The 20,988-nt window shown below is 43.6% G+C and overlaps 2 protein-coding genes across 2 annotated transcripts in view; one reads left to right on the top strand and one right to left on the bottom strand.

Annotated features, from left to right (window-relative positions):
• The window catches only part of GVQW3 (GVQW motif containing 3), a 28,363-nt gene extending 20,216 nt beyond the window's left edge, over positions 1–8,147 (bottom strand). The window contains exon 1 of the mRNA XM_025357053.1: positions 7,123–8,147. Coding sequence (XP_025212838.1) covers positions 7,123–7,587 — 465 coding nt within the window. The 5' untranslated portion in view covers positions 7,588–8,147. The remainder of the gene's footprint in view (positions 1–7,122) is intronic.
• Positions 8,148–8,269: 122 nt separating this feature from the next.
• Positions 8,270–20,988, top strand: part of THAP12 (THAP domain containing 12) — a 32,122-nt gene continuing 19,403 nt past the window's right edge. Inside the window, exon 1 of the mRNA XM_025358261.1 lies at positions 8,270–8,675. Coding sequence (XP_025214046.1) covers positions 8,587–8,675 — 89 coding nt within the window. The 5' untranslated portion in view covers positions 8,270–8,586. The remainder of the gene's footprint in view (positions 8,676–20,988) is intronic.

The raw sequence follows: 20,988 nt of genomic DNA, 5'->3' as shown, positions 1-20,988 counted from the left end.
TTGTTCAGGGACCAAACTAGTGATCTGGCCTCAATCTCTCCACTGCCAGCTCTAGATGCTATTGATTTTTACTGATAATACAAGTAATAACATACTGGAGAAATTTTTTTAAAGCATAAAACCAGGAAAACCCATAATCTAACTACCCAGAGTTTGCCTATCCTTTCCATCTTTTTAAAATACATTTTCTGGATTTATACATACAATTTTGTATATCACTCTTTTCACTTAACACTGCAAGCACTTTGCCATGCTGTCAAATACTCTTCAGAAACATAAATTGTAATGATGGCACAACAGTCTACTGGATAGTCATACTGAATTTACTTAACCAATTTTCTACTGGTGGACTTTAAGATTGTTAAGCATTGATTTTGCCCACATTTTAGACTATTTCTTAGGACAGATTCCCAGAAGTGGAATTAGAGGATCAGAGGATCTAAACATTTTTAAAGCTCTTGATAGATACTGCCAAATTGCTTTTCAGAAAACCATTGCCAGTCTACACTTCCAACATTGCCAGTGTGTTTTTCTACCAATATAGATCTGTCTAAAGGATAATAAAATTTAAATGAAACACGCAGTCCTCAAATTATTAATGCAGCTGGAAAGGCATCAAGACCAGAGCACAAAGGCATGTGGCAATGGTCATACCTATTTCCAGGTATGCAGTTAACAATGGGTTAGTGTGCACACACGGAATAGAAATTTTGCAAGAGTGAAGAGTAATATAATTAGATTTCAGACCATCTAATCCAAGGCCTGTGTCTATTTTGTCCACTGCTGTATCCCGGCACACAAGATAGCATCTGGCACATACAACCACTCAATAAAAGTTTGTTGAATGAATTAACACAGAATCTTCTTTCAGATGCAATCTTTCAGCAGCTGTAGGGTTTAGTTACTCCTGAACTCACAGGAAACATGACTGGCTGGATCAGACACTCTTGTAATGGTCTGTTCAATACTGAGATTCTATTACAACTTTGGAAAATCAGTTTAAATAAAGGTGACACAATAAAGAGATCTCTAGGGGAAAAACAAATACACTTACCTAAAAGGACACATCTCAGCACCAGTTGCAAGGTGCAAATACACATACGTATCTGTAATACTTATGTATATTTGCAAGCATGCAAAAAATACATTTCAGTGAGTTTTGTCATCTCCATAGTACACACTTTAATAGGTGATAACATAAGCTTATTCAAATGCTGCCCATGGTCAAATCATTTTTGGGACTACCTTCAGTTCATTCTATTATTGTTGATTGCAGCTTGGCATCAGTTTCAGTGTTGCCAACACTGGTTTTGATATTTTACATGGGAATAATATAGGTGGTTTTATAATATCATTTTTAGTCAAAAACAGCACAAAATTTATTTTGTGAACCAGAATATTTCAAGGTAAAATAGCCAATCATTCAGCTATAGTTTACTCTCCTGGCTCCACAGATTCTCTCCAATATTCCACAATTTCCTTTTTTTTGTTTGAGACAGCGTCTCACTCTGTCGCCCAGGCTGTAGTGCAGTAGCACAATCATGGCTCACTGGAGCCTGGACCTCCTGGGCTCAAGTGATCCTCCTACCTCAGCCCTGCAAGTAGCTGGGACTACAGCCACGTGCCACCATGCCAGGCTAATTTTTGTATTTTTTTGTAGGGACAGGGTTTCACCATGTTGGCCCAGGTTGGTCTCGAACTTCTGGCCCCAAGCAATCTGCCCGCCTCAGCCTCCCAAAGTGCTAGGATTACAGACGTGAGCCATCGTGGCTGGCCCACAATTTCTACATAATAAATTGCCAGATACTGCCAGATCAATGTGGCATTAATAATGTTATTGACGGAAAATAATCATCTGTCATTTTTATATACACACTATATACACTAGACTGGGGGTTATATCAAACTATAGTCCATGGGACAAATCTATCCTGCCATCTGTTTTTCTATGGCCTAAAAGCTAAGAACGTCTTTTTTTTTTTTTTTTTTGAGATGGAGTCTTGCTTTGTTGCCCAGGCTAAAGTACAGTGGTGAGATCTTGGATCACTGCAGCCTCTGCCTCCCGGGTTCAAGCGATTCTCCTGCCTCAGCCTCTCGGGTAGCTGGGATTACAGACACACACCACCACGCCTGGCTAATTTTTATATTTTTAGTAGAGACAAGGTTTCACCATGTTAGCCGCGCTGGTCTCGAACTCCTGACCTCAGGTGATCCACCCACCTCGGCCTCCCAAAGTGCTGGAATTACAGGTCTGAGCCACCGTGTCCGGCCTCTTTTTAACATTTTTCAATGGTTTAAAAAAATCAAAATAGTATTTTGTAAAAACTATATAACATTCAAATTCCAGTATCCACTTATAAAGTTTTATTGGAACACAGCTGTCCTCATCTGTTTCTGTATTAACTATGTCTGCTTTTGCACTAAAATGTTTAGTGGCAAAAGAGACCATATGGCCCATAAAGACTCCTTTACACAAGTCTGCTGACCACTGGACTATGCCCAAGTGAGTCCTTGGAGGGGACCCACTGGAGCTCCCCACTATAGATTTTTTGTTTCCAGATATTCATACTGGGAAAGGGGTGATACACTAGGACAGTATTTGCAAGGATCTGATAAGGGAGACACTCTAGAACATAAATACATGATGGTTACCTCAGAAAAGATATAAACGCCTAGTAAAATCTGGGTGGGCTGATTGAAGAAGAAGCAATTGGAGAATGCAGGGTAACATACACAGTTTAGCAGCAAAGGTAGGCTCTTATTGAGTCACATGGGACCCTGCTGAGACCCAATCCCAAAGAGCCCAGCGAAACTCGCTGGTGATGATGTCTGCAAATAGCAGGGAGGCTGAGCAACATTTGTAATGCAATGACAGACAATTTCCCAATAGTACCCCATTCTTTTATCAGGTGTCCTCAAGTCATTTAGCATCCAGATTTATCCAGGCATTTCCAAAGGCAAGTCTAGACTTTGACGAAAAAATCGATCTGAAAAAAAGGTTCTGGGAAGGAGGCCCCAGGTAAACATTCTTCCCCAAATGATAACACTTCAATGAGGACTCAGTGAGGATCAGAATTCAGAAGACAGCAGAACCCTCCACAAGTTTTTCTAAGTCACAGATTTGGTGAACATTTTATTCTTTCTCTTTTTGATCATTACTAGTGGGGCAAATGAAGCAAGGTAGGGTGGGGTGATGGAAGGGGAGAATTGCATAAAATCAGTGTTAGGATGATCTGCCCCAGAAGGCATGTATTCCTCTTAGACTCTCAACTGTCGCATAAAACATTCCATGTGGACTTTGAATTAGAATGAGCGTGGGCGCGGGGATAAAGATCAACCTGAAAGCCGAACAGAGTCATTGACCGATGGTGTTAAGCTTCAGAAAGCTTGCAGATGGCCAGCTGTCCTACTGACATCCCACAGAAAGCTAGGCTTGATCTCCTGTGGTTAGGTGGAGCTTCTCCTGCCAGGGAAAATACAGCTGCTAGGAGAATGGGCTTTGGATGTTATAGCTCTGAAAAAGTTTCATGACTCTTGCTACTTTAGAGGTAACCATATTGCCTCCTTGAGAAACTGGTGACACTGGATGCCTCGGGGGAGTGCAACTGAGGGTGGCTAAGGTGCCCATGTCCCTTAGAAAAAACAAAATAAATAAATAATTCCCCCATGTCACCCCACCCTGCTTCTTGAAGACAGGAAGGCAACCCGGGGCCAGGGCTGGAGCAGACAAATTTCCTTACTCAGCAGCTGACACAGGGAGCTGAAAGAAGGATCCAAAAAATCAGAGAGAAGAGTTGTAAGTTAAGTGGAAAACCATGACCCAAAAGCCAATTCAAGGATCAGCACACCAAAGTGACCAAAAGCAGCTACTGAAGATGTGACCCAGGACCAGAAAACAAAGCAACAAGGAAAGAGAGGAGTAAGAGCAAAATGGTGGAGAATAAACTGAGAGGTGTCTGAAAACAGCCAAGGACAAGAGTCTGGGGTGTGACAAACACATAGCTGGATGTGTGAGACTACCGGACCAGGAGCTCAAGAGGCCTAGGCAGCAAGGTGCAGGCCAGGGCAAAATGTGGATCAGTAATAAAATAGATTTGGTGGGTGGGCACATTAGAAGTACTCATATAAGAACTTTCCTATTTGGGGATGCCTAGATCATGCTCTACCCTTGGGTTTAGAGATTCTGAGCAGCCAAATGTGAATGTTTTGCTCTGGATAAGTCCTTTTCATTATAGCCAACTGGAACCATTTGAATTCACACTCCTAATTACCTGCTTCTGGCTGCTGTGTCTAAACCATAGCTTCTGGTACTCTACACTCCACCATAGGTCTTGGTCCAGCATCATTGGCACGGTCACACCAGCCGTGTTCATAGGACTGGAATAAAATCCAGAAGTAAGTTGTCTCAGGACCTCTGTTTTATAACAGGTTAGAAACAACTCCTGTAGGTATGGTTGTAGGATCCTGGCCTGGGTCCAGGAGCATATAAATCTGTAACAATTACCACTGGGTGGGCCTCAGCAAGGATTAATATGAGGTTCAGCAACAAAGCTGCAAGAACTAGTGGTGGGGACTTTGTTCCTAAAGTGCAGTGTCCCTGGTGCCAAGTGCTTGTGGGCAACCTAGAGCTGCATCTGATGTAGGAAGACTTAATGGTCCTGAAATGGAACGTCTAGAAACTGTTAAGGAGCTGGAGATCTATAAGCTGTTGCTTGGTTTAAGAGTTTTCTTACACAGTATCTCGTCTTCATGGGACAAGGTCTAGCTTTCAAAGTGCCTCAAAACTAACAGGTGTTGATCCAGCGCAGTAGCTCACGCCTGTAATCCTAGCACTTTGGGAGGCCGAGGCAGGTGGATCACCTGAGGTCAGAAGTTCGAGACCAGCCTGGCCAACATGGTGAAACTCCGCCTCTACTAAAAATACAAAAAAATAGCCGGGTGTAGCAGCGTGCACCTGTAATCCCAGCTACTCAGGAGGCTGAGGCAGGAGAAACACTTGAACCCGGGACGCAGAGGTTGTAGTGAGCCAAGATCGTGCCACTGCACTCCAGCCTGGGCAGCAGAGCAAGACTCCGTCTCAAAAAACAAAATAAAACAAAAACAGGTGTTAATGAGGAACTTGTAATTTTTGGAGGTGAGTAGAGAAAGTGAAAGAACAGCACTAAAAGTAACTGTGATGAATGAGTGTTGTGCCTCTACTATCAAGCAATATTGTCTAAGAGGAGCTGTTATATGTAAAAATCCTTGAGTAAAACAGAGACTGGCCAATTCTCTGAAACGCTATTACCAAACCCCTGCCCCCTGAATGTTTCTAGTCTATGTGGTATTACTTGGAACCCACTTGGGAAAAGTTGCATTCCATAAATCTGGCAGAGGCAGGAAGAGAAGACACAGAGTTTGAATTTGCAGAAACTGCTTGTCGGAGTCCAAATGGAAAATCACATATCAAATTAGTTGTTACAAACCTATTCACAGACTCAGGGGAAGCAATTTAATAACAACTGGCATAGAGTTGGAGGTATAGGAGAGGAAGCAAATTATCCCAAATTGTTCATCCGCTGCAACACCATTATCTTCCTCTTTGAACTTTGTTATTTTAGCCAATAGTGTCATCATTTTTCCTTTTTTTTTTTTTTTTTTGAGACAGTCTAGCTATGTCACCAGGTTGGAGTGCAATGGCACAATCTTGGCTCACTGCAACCTCTGCCTTCCGGGTTCAAGCGATTCTCCTGCCTCAGCCTCCTGAGTAGGTGGGACTACAGGCACGCACCACCACACCCAGCTAATTTTTATATTTTTAGTAGAGACGGGGTTTCACCATGTTGGCCAGGATGGTCTCGATCTCTTGACCTTGTGATCTGCCTGCCTCAGCCTCCCAAAGTGCTGGGATTACAGGCGTGATTCACTGCATCTGGCCAGTGTCATTTTCTACCGATGCAGGTTGGAAGCCTCATGCTGTTCCACCTGCCCTGGAAGCTTTCCGTAATGTCACAGCCCCGTCTCACCCATCCTCATGGGTCCAGTTCAAGAACCATCTCATCCATGAAGCTCATCAGCCCTTGGAGATCTTGTTCATAACTTTCACATTGTCAATGCCCAGCAGTGTTCTAAAAACAGCAAGTTCTCAAAACTATAGGCATTAGTTACTAAAAACAGGCTGCTGTGTGGGAATCCACACGTAGGCAGCAGATTCCCTTAATTCAGGGACTAGAGAGCCACCTGGTCTTCCTCCCCACACATCACGGCCTAGGGCTGGGTCCCTGGGTTTCTATTTTCTAGGACCAGATACTCATCTTCCAACAGAGGAGATACCCAAATGAGTGGAGATCCAAAGAACAGGACTAGAATGAAACAAACCCAGCTCTTCTGTGAGATGTAGGCCTGTGAGAAGATCAGTATTGGTGGCCAACCCCTGATTCCTAAGGGGCGCCCACTGAGTCATCCGGACCAGATCAGCCCCTAGGCCCAGCACTGTTCAGTAACACCAGCATGCCACTGCATTATGTACCATACCTCAGGCCCTGACTGCGAAGCAGGCTGAAACTGTAAGCCTTCTTTTGGGGTCCTCCCAGAAGAGCATGCCTCCCTGGGCACAGAGATACAGATTCCAGGAGCTCCTGTTCCTCTCTTCTCACTGGCATGATCCTCTGAGGCAGAATGTTGAGAACAAAGGAACAGGACAGCCACAACAAGCTAAGGTCTGGGCAGAGAAGAAATCCAAACTTGTTGAGCAAAAGAAATCAAGAACAAGCAAATACCAGAAGGGAACAGCCAGAAGTTTTTCAGTTATGAAGAACAGCAAGGAAAATGGTCCAATAGTCCAGCAAAGAGTAATGAGGAGGGCCATGGTACATAGGGAGGAGTAGTGAAGACTGAAAAATAGGTGAGCAGCCAAAGAAGGTGCCTAACAGTGAGGCAGCACCCTAGTTCTGGTTCAGCTAACTCACATTCCTCTCACCATGGGGTGAACCAATCCTCAGCTACCCTGGGGGGAAGGCTTGTTGAAGATGACGCCTGCAGAAGCTGGCTGGCAGGGTAGTGGACTCTGGGATGGGATACAGACAGGGGCATTTCCCCATCAGCCTCACCCTGGAGATAACTCCATGTTTCAGAACCTGTTACCTTTTTCCTCAAACATGAGCTTTTTTTCCTAGTTTCCTTTGAAAGATTGGACTGAAAGTCAAGTTTTCGTGGTTTAGGCTCACCCTTCAAAACACCCGAAATAACTTTTGCAGAAACCTTCCTCATGTTCAAGTTTTCTTTCAAAATGAGCCTAACAGTTTCTTTGTCTAAATTTAACTCTTCGGCCATCATCCTCACGGTTAACTGCCTGTTTGAACAAACCAAGTCCTTAACCTTCTGGATATTGTCATCTGTTCGGTGGGTGACCGGACGCCCACTTCTGGCATCATCTCGAACATCTTCCCGTCCTTCTTTAAACCTTTTGTGCCAGTCAAAAACTCTGGCCCTTGACATGACTTCTTCCCCATAAGCTTCTTTTAAAAGATGGTGGGTCTCACTTGCAGACTTGTTCAATTTCACGCAAAATTTGATACTGATCCTTTGTTCTAAATAGCGGTCACTCATTCTGGCACTGAAAAACACAGGAACGCTAACAGGCCACGACTGTAAGGGAAAAACGGACAGATCAATCTTTATAGGCCTGCAGGTGTAATTATATCGCTGTTCTTGCTCTTCTAGAAGCCTCGCCGGGAAAGAGTAATTGCTTTTATGAATTTTTGTCCCTCAGCTTCCAGTCGAGGCTGGGGAGATCCGTTCTGGGACGCTAACAGGGCCAACAGTCGCTGCAAAGCTGGGAAAAATTAAATCGCCTACAACCACTGCATCCAACCAGTGCACGCACATCTGCCGAGAGTTTGCCAATCAGTCAACAAGGTTGCTCCGATTCCACGGCCCTTAAGGAGTATATGGCGAATTCTGCAAGAAAGGCCTAAGTGTTGGCAAATTAAGCAAGCAAGAAGAGATGCATCGGTGATGTAACGTGCAAGCTCGCCCCAGATCCGCAGAAACCCGCGCACGCCAAACCTACCGGAACAGCCGGGGTATCGCCTGCTCTAGCGTCCCGGGAGACAGGCGCGCATGCGCAATTCTCTTCCCTCCGCGGATTAGACTGTGCGCAGTCGCACTGCGGCAGCGCGCGCCAGGTCCCGCCTCCGCCTTGCCACACCCCGGCAGGCGCGCTTCCTTGCGCGTGCCCGCCTGCGGAGAAGGCGGAAAGGAGGGGCGGGGGAGGAAGGCTGAGGGAAGAGAGGGCACCCCCGGGCGTCAGGGTGCATTGTGGGAAGGAGGCGGCAGCGTCTCGGGCGGGCGGGAGGTGCACCAGCGGCGGCGGCGGTAAATCCTCCCGGCCGCTCACAGCACTGTGGAGCCGCGTCCCCAGCCCGGCCTCGGACCGCGGCACCCCTCCTGGCCCTCGCGGCTTCTCGCCCGCCCGCCCCTCCCCCGCGCGTCGGCCCTGCCGAGCCGGCCGGCCGGCCTGGCTCCCCTCCTCGGCCCCGACGGGCGGGCGGACTGCCCTGAGGGGGCGGGGAGGGGAGGGCTGGGCCGGCCGGCGGGCGGGCGACGATGCCGAACTTCTGCGCTGCCCCCAACTGCACGCGGAAGAGCACGCAGTCCGACTTGGCCTTCTTCAGGTTCCCGCGGGACCCGGCCAGGTAAGCGGCGGGCATGGAGCGGACGGCCCAGGCCCACCTCCGCGGTGAACGCTGCCAGCCGCCGGCCGCGGGCGGGCTCCTGGGCTGGCTGAGAGGGGTGCAGGAAGGGGGCGCAGCGCACTGCCGTCGACCCCAGCGTTGGACCGAGATTGGGAGCCGGCCCCAAGCCATGGGCGGACGGGCGTCCGGGGACCTCGGAACACGTGCGCTGGTGGGGGCTCTGCGCGCAGGGCACCACCCCAAACACGAGGGAGCTGGGGCGGCGCGCGGACGCGGGATGCTGTGGGTTCTCGCCGTGGCTCACTTGCTGTGTGACCTCGGGCGAGTCGCTTTCCTCTTTGGGCGTTAGTTTCCTTAGCTGTCAAAAGAGAGCAGGACTCTGTGGTTGTGGCCATTGGGGCCCTTCCGTCTCCTTGCCACCACCCCCGGGACAGTGTTTCTGTTTTGAGTCCCGCTACCTTCTTTTATCTTGTCACAACTGCTCTCTCCTTCGGACTTGTCATTGCACGGTTCAGGGTTCATTTTATGGCTGTCACCGTTACTCATTTTCTCACTTGGTTATTGTAGGGATAACAGAGGGTGTACGCGTGAGGGCGTGGGAATTGGTATTGGAACCTCTTCTTTCGGATAACCCCCACACACTGACTTATATTTAGGGAATGATAGCATAGGGACTGTGTTTGAAAGTCTGACATGGTTCATAGGCCTCTCTTGTTGGTTCATTCATTTAAAATCAATGCCTATGTGCCGAGCGCAAATGTTAGGTGCTGGGAGTTCACAGGTGAATAAGGGTGTCACTGCTTGCAGAAAGCTCTCAGTCCATTAAGGGAACAGGTACAGCAACGGGCGATTATAATGTGTATTATTTATTAATTAGTTCAATTAATTATTGAAGGTCTACTTGTGAGCGGTGGGGGTTACAGATGAACAAATCGAAGTCCTTGCTCTCATGAAGATTACATTCTAATGGGGGGGGAATAAACAAGTGAAATCAGAGTGTGTCGGATGATGATAAATACTGTGGAGAAAAATAAAGGTTAGAGGGTAGGGGAATAAGTAGTATCAAGGGATGCACAATTGCTATTTTTAATACAGTGATTAGAGAAGGCCTCACTATGAAGGTGAATTTGAGCAAAGACCAGGTGAAGGGGCCAGCTATGGAGATACCTTGGGCAGCAGCATTCCAAAGAAGGCAAAGACAGGGCAGCCAGGAGTCCAGGGAGAGGGACTGAGAGAGAAGTGAGATGAGACCAGAAAGGTGTGTGTATGATAGGGGCAAATTCTTTAGGTAGGACCTTGTAGGTCTTGGAAGGCACTATGGTTTTTATTCTGAGTGAAATAGGAAGTCATTGAAGGGTTTAGAGCAGAGACTTAAATTTTAACAGGATCAGTGGCTGCTCGTTAGATTGTGGGGTGAAAGGTGAAAGCCGGAAGACCAGTTAAAAGGCTGTTGGAATAATCCAGATTAGTAGAGGAGGAGGTGGTAAATTTGAGATATGGTTTGAAGGTGAAGCCCACAGGATTTGCTAATGGTTTGGAGGTAGACTGTAAAAGAGAAAGAGAACTCAAGGCGACTTCAAGATTTTAAAAACCTATGTTGATCAGGTTGGTCTTGAACTCCTGGCTTCAAGCAATCCTCCTGTCTCAGTGTCCCAAAGTGCTAGAACAGGCTCTGAGCCACCACACCCAGCCGACTTCAAGATTTTTAACGCGAGCATTTGCTGAGATAGGGAACACTGGGAAGAGCAGGTTTGGTAGGGGAATACTAAAAGTTTGGGTTTGAGAGGCCTGATAGACATTCAAGAATAGATGTCTAGGCCGGGCACGGTGGCTCACACCTGTAATCCCAGCACTTTGGGAGGCCGAAGCAGGCGGATCACTTGAGGTCAGGAGTTCGAGACCAGCATGGCCAACATAGCGAAATCCTGTCTCTATTAAAAAATACAAAAATTTGCTAAGCATGGTGATACATGCCTGTCCAGCTAGCTACTCAGGAGGCTAAGACATGAGAATTGCTTGAACCCGGGAGGCAGAGGTTGCAGCGAGCCGAGATCGTGCCACTGCGCTCCAGTCTGGGTGACAGAGCAAGATCCGTCTCAAGAAAAAAAGAATAGATGTCTTTCTTCATACCATATACAGAAATGAACTCCAAGTGGCCTATACTTTTATTTAGATCAAAGGCCTGAATATAAGAGCTGTATCATTAAACTTTTAGAAAAAAATACAGCTAAATCTTCATGACTTTAGATTTGGCAGTACATTCTTGTTTTTTTTTTTTTTTTTGAGACAGAGTCTTACTCTGTTGCCCAGGCTGGAGTGCAGTGGCACGGTCTCAGCTCACTGCAACCTCCGCCAGCGGGGTTCAAGCAATTCTACTCACTCAGCCTCCCAAGTAGCTGGAATTACAGGCGCCCATCACTATGCCTGGCTAATTTTTAAATTTTTTTTAGTAGAGACGGGGTTTCGCCATGTTGGCCAGGCTGGTCTCGAACTCCTGACCTCAGGTGATCCGCCCACCTTGGCCTCCCAAAGTGCTGGGATTACAGGCATGAGCCACCATGCCTGGTTGGCGCCACATTCTTAGATATGACACCAAAATACATGCAGTAAAAAGAAAAATAGACTAATTGGACTTCATCAAATTTAAACTTTTGTGTATCAAAGCACGTTACCAAGGAAGTGAAAAGAATGGAAGAAGGTACTTGCAAATTATACATTTGGGGTCTAGTATCCAGAATATATAATGAACTCTTTCAATTCAGCAACAAAAAGACAACCCAATTTTAAAATAAGCAAAGGACTTCTTTCTTTAAACAAAAGATACAAGTGGCCAAAAGGCACATGAAAAGATGCTGAACATCACTCATTATTAGAGAAGTTCAAATCAAAACCACAAGTGGCAGTTAGACGTAGAATTACCGTGTGTCCCAGCAATTCCATTCCTAGGCGTATATCCAAAAGAATTGCAAACTGGTATTCAAAAAAACCAAATGTACACACATGCATAGCAGCACTATTCGCAATAGTCAAAAGGTAGAAACAAGCCATGTTTATCAGTGCATGAATGGATAAACAAAATGTATATCAATACAATGAAATATTAGCCATGAAAAGGAATGAAGTGCCAGTACATGCTACGGTATGGGTGAACCTCAGAAACATTATGCTAGGTGAAAGAAGCCAGATACAAAAGCTTATATGTTGTATGATTCTATTATATGAAATATCCAGAATAAGTAAATCCAGAGAGACAGATAGTGTATCAGTGGTTGCCTGGGGCTGGGAGAAAGGCTATGGTTTTGATTTGAACTTCTCCATTAACGAGCGATGTTCGGCATCTTTTCATGTGCTTTTTAGCCATTCGTATCTTTTATGTAAAGAAAGAAGTCCTTTGCCTATTTTAAATTTGAGTTGTCTTTTTGTTGCTGAATTGTAAGAGTATTTTATATATTCTGGATACTAGACATACAGGGTTTCCTTTTGAGGTGATGAAAATGTTTTAGAATTAGGTAGTGGTGATGGTTGCAGAACATGATGAATGTATTAATTGCCATTCAGTTTTTTACTTTAAAATGGTTAATTTTATGTTATGAGAATTTCACCTCAAAGAAAATAGATGTCTTGAAGAGAGAGTAGGATATACAAGTCTGAAATTCAGAGACTTTCAGACTGGAAATTGTAAATATGGGTGTTCTCAGTTGATAGAGGGTATTTAAAGCCATGTTACGGGTTAAGGTTATCTAAGGAGTGAGCAAAGAGTGGATCTGAGGATTGAGTTGTGGGGCATTCCCAGTGTTTTAAGTTCTGAGACATGGGAAAGAACTCGCTCAGTAGAGTGAGGAGTAGCCGTTGGGTTCCATGGGAACAGAGGAGAGGAGCATCTTAGTCTGACTTGGCCTTGCCCCATTATACATTATCTTCCTTTTTCCCAAATTTTAGTCCAAAGACATTCTTACAGATTTATTTCACTTCCATAATGAGGGCACCCCTAGTCAGTTCGGGACCACAGGTAATTTGTGTTAATATGTTGTGAATCCTGTTTTTACTACACTCCTTAAGGGGAATATGGTCTGTAGGGGGTTACAGTTTCAGATTTGAAAGAAGTTTTTAGATCTAGTGAAATCTCACTTGAAATACTGGAATTTTCTCAATAATAGTGACTTTTAGTCATTTTTAGGGTTATTATCCTTTTGAGAATCTTAACATAAGGACTCTTACCTGAAAAAACAAAAACAAACATAGACACAATTTAGCATTCGAAGACAAAGGTGTTTATGGACCTTTATAGGCCCTGTGCGTTCCTGACAGATGGGCATCTCTGCCCTGGCTAAAACACCTCTAATGACAGTCCTCCTCTTTGTGAGAAGACACCTGATGATCCTGGACAACTTTGGCTGTTGTTTCTTCCCTGTATTGAGTGGACATCTGCCTCCTGTAATTGAGGCCTTGGAGGTCCTGGTTTTGTCCCCAGGATCACGCTAAGTCTGTGCCCTTTTCAGTGTTAGACTCCTTTGAATGCTTCAAGACCAAATCATGAATTTCTTTTTAAAAAGATGTTTATTGAGATACAATTCACATATAGTTCACCCATGTAAAGTGTACGACTTGGGGTATGTACATTAATTTTTAAAATTTTGGTAAAATACATGCAACAAAATTTGCTATTTTAATCTTTAAATGTGCAATTCAGTGGCATTAATTACATTCACAGTGTTGTGCAGTCTTCTCCACTATTTCCAAAACTTTTTCATTATCCCAAACAAAAACTGTAACCATCAGGCAATAACCTCCCATTCCCCTGCCCTTCCAGCCTTTGGTAACCTCAAATCCACTTTCAGTCTTTATAAATTTGACTGTTCTAGGTTCCTCCTATAGGTGGAATCATACAATATTTCTCCTTTTATGTCTGGCTTAACATAATATGTTCAAGGTCTTTTTATCCAAATGAGACCTCCTTGTACTACATGATTTCAAGTTCTACTGTATTTGATAGTTTCCTTTTCACTGTGCCCAGAGTTATTTATAACAAAGAAGTAGTTTCCAGAGGTGTTATTGAATTAATAACAGTGTTTTTAGGGTTATTAGTTCTAAACCCCACCCACACCTTTTCTTCCGTAAACAGGTTGTAGGGAAGGTTGATAAAAGGTGACACTGCCAATCTAGTCTTCAAATATTAGCATTGTTAACTAACAATAAAGATGAATATATTTAATGCTATTAAAACAGTACATTTCTCAGTCATCAGTTATAAATCCCATGCATGCTTTTAGAAAAAGCTATTTAGAAATAATTTAAACTTCAAGAGTGTAATTAATAAAGTGTATGGTGTGGAATTTACATACCATAATAGTTCTTACTGTTTTAGAAAAAGTGGCATTAATATGCTTCTTTTTTTAAAAAGTGAAATAATATAATCAACCCAGCTTAGGTCAGTGACAGGGTTTAAGTAAAAACAAACAAACAAACAAAAAACAACTGCCTAAATCTTGATTGCTCCAGCAGGGTGGCTTGCCTAATGCCAAGGCTTGCCACTTGGAGGCAGCTCACAGTGGAGCTTTTCCTAAACCAGGAGAAGGTGCAGGTAGAGCTAATGAATTGCTTTGATTAGAGTGAGTTGGGTGTTGAAGCTCTCTTCTGCCTCTTCAGGCAGCTAGTACTAACTCACCCAAGATGGGTGAGGGCTTCCAAGGTTCTTCTGGCAGTTTAATCAAGGCTGATTGAGAGTTGATGTACTCTACTTTGTGAAATGTAAAATCAGTGGTTTTCTGGGGACTCAGGAGGGTGCCTATTTGGGCTGCTATAGCAAAATACCTTAGACTGGGTGATTTTTAAACAACAGAAATTTGTTTCTTATAGTTCTGGAAGCTGGGAAGTCCAAGATGAAGTCACCAGCAGATTTGGCATCTGGTGAGGGCTCGCTCTCGGCTTCTTAGATGGTACCTTCTTGTTGTGTTCTCACATGGCGGAAGGGGCAAATAAGGCTTCCACTTCATGACCTAAGTCACCTCCCAGATGCGCCACCTCCCAACACCACTGCACTGGGGATTGTTTCAATATGAATTTTGAGGGGACGCAGACATTCAGACCATAGCAGCCCCCAAGACCCTTTCAGGGAGTCCACAATGTCAAAACTATTTTCATAATAACACTGATATTATTTCCATTTTTCATATTCGGTCTCTCAGGAGTGGACAGTGGAATATTTGGAGTGCTACATAACATGATGGCATCATTATTTTGATAAATTGTGTATTGTGTCTTCTAGAATTTTCTAAATATGATTTTTCAGATCTGGGTGTTTGATAGACATTTTCTCAGAAATAAACAAGCCTGCCACTTCAAGGAGAACAACTGATAATTTGAGCATTCAAGTTGAAAATTAGAATTTTGGAAAATTTATTGCCACTGTGAGCTTGGCAGCTCTCTAATACTTGAAGACTTTTCTGGTGAGATCACTGATGATACTGATGTGGGTTTTTTCTACATATTGTATAATTAATTGCGTTAACATTTATATGGTATGTATAACTCACTGAACTAATATTTTCCAAATGACCAATTTATGGTTTTACAGAGACATACGTGGATAAAAGATCTATTTGAAGTGCAAGATAGACTATGGGATTTTTTATGTACTAGGGCATGAAAAAGCTCATTGGTCTGGTCTCAGATTTCACATTTCAACTAATCTTGAAGAAACTACCACTTGTGGAGAATTCACAATTATATGGAAAAAAGAGGAGTATTGTAATAACCTTTTTAACTGCATATCATTATGAGGCTAGATTTTCTTCATATATTTCAACCAAAACAACATATAGCAATAGATTAAATACAGAAGCAGATGTGAAAATCTAGCTGTGTTCTGTTAAGCTGGACAGAAGAGATTTGCAAAAATGAAGCAGTGTAATTTTTCTCACTAGATGTTTTTGTTTTGGAAAACGTAATTTTTTATTAAAACGTTATTTATGTTAACATATTATAAGGTTGGTATTTTAATGAATTAATGAATATTTTAAAAATTTCTCTGATAAATGTTGTTAGGTAAAATCCACATAAACAAAAGGTCTTTGGAGTCCTCAATAATGTAATAGTGCAGAGGAATCTGGGGACTATGAAGTTTGAGAATTGCTGCTCTAAAATGTGAGCAGCAAATTTCAAACTTTTTTTTTTTGAGGGGTCTTGCTCTGTCACTCAGGCTGGAGTGCAGTGGCAGGAGCATGGCTCATGGCTCACTGCAGCCCTAACCTCCTGGGCTCAAGTGATCTTCCAGCCTCAGCCACCCAAGTACCTGGGACTATAGGTGCCCGTCACAACCCCCGGCTAATTTTGTTTTTAAATTTTTTGTAGAGACAGGGTCTCACATGTTGCCCAGGCTGGTCTTGGACTCCTGAGCTGAAGCAGTCCCCCCTTGTTCAGCCTTCCAAAGTGGTAGGATAACAGGTGTGAGACACCATGCCCAGCCTGAAGTACTTTCATATCAACTCATTTAATCTTTCAAGCAATGCTCTGAGTTGTAATAATAGTACTTCTTTTTTTTTCCTTTTTTTTTTTTTTTTGAGACAGTGTCTCACTGTCACCCAGGCTAAAGTGCAATGACACGATCTCCACTCATTGCAACCTCTGCCTCCTGCGCTCAAGCAATTCTCCTGCCTTATGCTCCCAAGTAGCTGGGACTGCAGGTACATACCACCATGCTTGGCTAATTTTTGTATTTTTTGTAGAAACAGGATTTCGCCATGTTGCCCAGGCTGGAACAGTATTTATATACTGTATTCTTTGTGACAGACACTGCTCTGTTATATATTTCTCTGTTATATATACATTATTTCATGTTACCCTTGCAGTAAATTTTGAGGTAGTCCTTGCTTTACAGATGACCAAAGTAGGTACAGAGAGGTTAGCTAACTTTTTTAAAGGCCCTATAGGAATGTCTAAAACCTTAAGAGTAGGACGGGATAAAATATGTATTATCCAAACTTATTTGACCATGGAACCTTGTTTTTTGTTTGTTTGTTTGTTTTGTTTTGTTTTGTTTTGTTTTTGGAGACAGGTTCTTACTCTGTGGCCCAGGCTGGAATGCAGGGGCACAATCATTGCTCACTGCAGTCTCCATCTCCCAGGCTCAAACAGTCCTCCCGTCTGGGCCTCCCAAGTAGCTGGGGACCATAGGTGCACGCCACCACACTTGACTAATTTTTTAATTTTTTGTAGAAACAAGGTCTCCCTATATTGTCCAGGCTGGTCTTGAACTCCTAGGCTCAAGTGATCTGCTTGCCTTGACCTCTCAAAGTGCTGGTACTATGAGCCACCATGCCCAGTCCTATTTTTTTTTTAATGGAACAGTTCTGACTGGGCATGGTCACTCATGCCTGTAATCCCAGCACTTTGAGAGGCCGAGGCAAGAGGATGACTTAAACCTAGGAGTTTGAACTTACAATGAGCTATGATTGCACCAGTATGCTAAAGCCTGGGTGACAGATTGAGGCCCTCCTTTTTTTTTTTTTTTTTTTTTTTTAAAAGGAACAATTCTTTGACCAGGATTCCTTGGAATACACTTTTAGAAGTGCTGCATTAGTAGGAAACCATTGAGGGAAAAACATTAGAAACAAAACAAAGAAGTGGTCAGTGATGGTTGACTAGTGCTGAACGTGTTTAAGGTGTGTACAGAAAGTGGCTGCGTGCAGTGGCTCACACCTGTAATCCCAGCGCTTTGGGAGGTTGAGGTGGGAAGATGGCTTGAGCCTGGGAGTTTGAGACCCACCTGGGCAACATAATGACACCTTCTCTCATTACTTTAAAAATGAAATAAAAGATAGGCCGGGCACGGTGGCTCACGCCTATAATCCCAACACTTTGGGAGGCTGAAGCGGGTGGATCACCTGAGGTCAGGGGTTCAAGACCAGCCTGGCCAACATGGTGAAACCCTGACTCTACTAAAAGTACAAAAATTAGCCGGGCATGGTGGCGGGTGCCTGTAATCCCAGCTTCTCAGGAGGCTGACGCAAGAGAATAGCTTTAACCCAGGAGGCAGAGGTTGCAGTGAGCCGAGATTATGCCACTGCACTCCAGCCTGAGCAACAAGAGCAAGACCACCTAAAAAAAAAAGAAAAGTTAAAAGTGAAATAAAATCTGTACAGAAAAGTGACCATTAGATTTGGCAGAATGGGGTCATTAGTAATTGTCTTGAGCAGTTTCAGTGGAAAAGGGATAGAGCACGAGCCTCCTTGGCATTGATTTAGGAGACAGTACAGCAAGATAATTGGATGCAGTCCAAATGGATGCTTTAACAAGTTTTGCTATAAAGAGGGTCAGGGTTAAGAGAGTTTTAAAGATGGGAGACATTAGGGCATGTTTACACTGTGGGAATAATATAGTAAGATAAATGTAGGGAATTCAGATATTATATATGGAGAGGTGGAAAGTCTTAAATACCTAGAATTTTCTGGGTGCATACGTTTTCATACACATATACCCACATACGTGTACACTTGGGAGTCAGGAAAAGTTTCCCTCAAGAAATGACATTTGAGCTAAGATCTGAAGGCTGAGTCATAGTTAACTGTGCATAGGAAGTGTATAAAAAGCGGCAAGAAGAATGTAGTAGGCTGAGTAAACAGCACTGGGAAAGCCCCAGGATAGAAGTGAACACAACTGTTTATCCTGAGAGTATTGAGAAGCCACTAAAAGCTTAAGCACGGAAGAGACATTCTCAAATTGGCTTTAAAAAATACTCTGCATCATGGAGAAGGGGTTAGAGAAGGGCAGATGACCAGTTTGGAAGAGCTACTAGTAGACCAGGTAAAAAATTGTGGTAGCTTGAACCAGGGTGTTATTAATGGAGAGAAGCAAATGGATTTGGGGAGTCATTCCACTGTGCTAAGGGAAAGTCTACAGAATCTGGAGTATAGGGAACAGAACAGTGACAGGGAGAGCTGGGAAAGGGGAGGCATTGGTAAAAATTTGAGACAATTATATAAGTGGGTATATATGTATATAAATATATATATACATGTTCATAATACACATATGTGAAAAGACTTATTGTGGTTATATATATATATATATATATATATATATATATAAATTTTTTTTTTTTAGACGGACTCTCGCTCTCTTGCCAGGCTGGAGTGCAGTGGCGCGATCTTGGCTTACTGCAACCTCCGCTTCTCGGGTTCGAGCAATTCTTCTGCCTCAGCCTCCCGGTCATATATAATTTTTATAATATTATTCGTGTAAAAACGTATACACAGAAGAGCTACGTGCGGTGACTCATGCCTGTAATTCTAGCACTTTGGGAGGCCGAGGCAGGACGATCACTTCACCCTGAAGCTAGGCTCAGGAGTTTGAGCCTAGCCTGGGCAACATGGTGAAACCCCATCTCTACAAATAATACAAAAAATTAGCTGGGCGTGGTGGTGCATGCCTGTAGTCCCAGCTACTTGGGAGACTGAGGTGGGAGAATCGCTTGAACCCAGGAGGTGGAGGCTGTAGTGAGCCGAGATTGCACCATTGTATTCCAGCCTGGGCAACGGAGTGAGCTTCTCTCTCTCTTTCTCTCTCTCTCTCAAAAGAAAAAAAAAACCCGAAAAACATATGCACAGAAGATCACAGATGGTAACTGTACATCATGTTGGATTTTTAGAGTAACATAGCCATGAAAATTTCACCAGAATTTAAAAAAAATACAGTATTACTAGCATCCCAAACTTCTCTGCTCCAAGGTCCTCCCAGCCATTATCCCATTCTCCCCAGTGGTAGCCACTGTGACTTCACATACCTTGAATTAGTTAGGTTTTGGGGGAAAGAGGGAGAATGAATGGAAGCTTTATTGTTGTTTGAGATATAGAACATAAACAGCACCTGAGTAGCCTCTTTTGTGCCCACTACCAGTTGTTACCCTCCCCAAATGTGTCTACTATTCCATCACTGTGTTGAGGCAGGGCCAGACCACCCCATATTCAAAGATTCACTAGAAGGTCTTACAGGACTCAGTATATGGTTGTATTCACAGTGAAGATTTATTGCAGCATTGTAGTAAGGATACACATCTGGATCATAAGGGAAAAAGACACAGGCACGGTCTGAAGGAATTCATGTATAGGCTTTCCTATGCTCTCTCCTTCCCATGAGGGGTCACCCAAAGTCCATTTTTCCCCAGTGGTGGAAATGTAGCAACACATGTGCCGTGTTTCTGTGGAGAGAAGACCTAGTGTCCAAGGTTTTCACTGGGGCCTGATCACATAGGCAGCCTCTGCCTGGCATATAATAAAATTCCAGATTCCTAGAAGGGATGACAGGTGTTCAGCATAAATCATGTTGTTTGCACAAACAGTCTAGGCACATTGAGCTGCATTATCAGTTAGGAAAAGTTTTATTTCCGTTTACCAACTGAGTTCCCGGATACCAGCCCAAGGTCCTTAACAAACAGGCCTTTCTAAGGACAGCAGCCTCAGGTCTGCTGTGTTAACTCTTTTTCTGAACAATCACTATAAATGAATTTTGCCTATTCTTGAATTTCATATCAAAGGAATCCTGTAGTATGTACTCCTGGCTGTTTCTGCTTAACATTACATTTGTGAGATTGTAGATAGTTTGTTCATTTCATAGCCAAGTAGTATTCCATTGAATGACTATACCACAATTTATCCATTCTGCTGTTGATGGGCAAAGTTATTTCACCTTCTCCCCGATATTTGGTATTCTTTTACATTGCAGTCATTCTTGTGGGTATGTAGTAATTTGTCATGGTTTTTTTTTTTTTTTTTTTGAGACGGAGTCTCGCTCTGTCGCCCAGGCTGGAGTGCAGTGGCGGGATCTCAGCTCACTGCAAGCTCTGCCTCCCAGGTTTATGCCATTCTCCTGCCTCAGCCTCCCAAGTAGCTGGGACTACAGGCGCCCGCCACCTTGCCCGGCTAGTTTTTTGTATTTTTTAGTAGAGATGGGGTTTCACCGTGTTAACCAAGATGGTCTCGATCTCCTGACCTCGTGATCCGCCTGTCTCGGCCTCCCAAAGTGCTGGGATTACAGGCTTGAGCCACTGCGCCTGGCCTGTTATGGTTTTAATTAGCATTTCCCTGATGGCAAATGAGATTGAGCATTTTTTTCATCTATGTATTGCCATTTTTATTACCTTTTTATTATAAAGTGCCTGTTCAAGACCCTTTGCCAGTTTTTATGTTGGGTTATTTATTTGTAGTTCTTCATATATATTTTGAATGCGAGTCCGTTGTTAGATGTATGTATTGCAAATATCTGACATTTTGTGGTCTACCATTTCACTCTTTTTTTTTTTTTTTTTTTTTTTTTTTTT

Source organism: Theropithecus gelada, chromosome 14 (genome assembly GCF_003255815.1).
Source record: "Theropithecus gelada isolate Dixy chromosome 14, Tgel_1.0, whole genome shotgun sequence".
Taxonomy (NCBI): Eukaryota; Metazoa; Chordata; class Mammalia; order Primates; family Cercopithecidae; genus Theropithecus; species Theropithecus gelada.
Note: the sequence above shows the minus strand (reverse complement) of the source record. Positions and strands in the feature narration are given on the sequence as shown.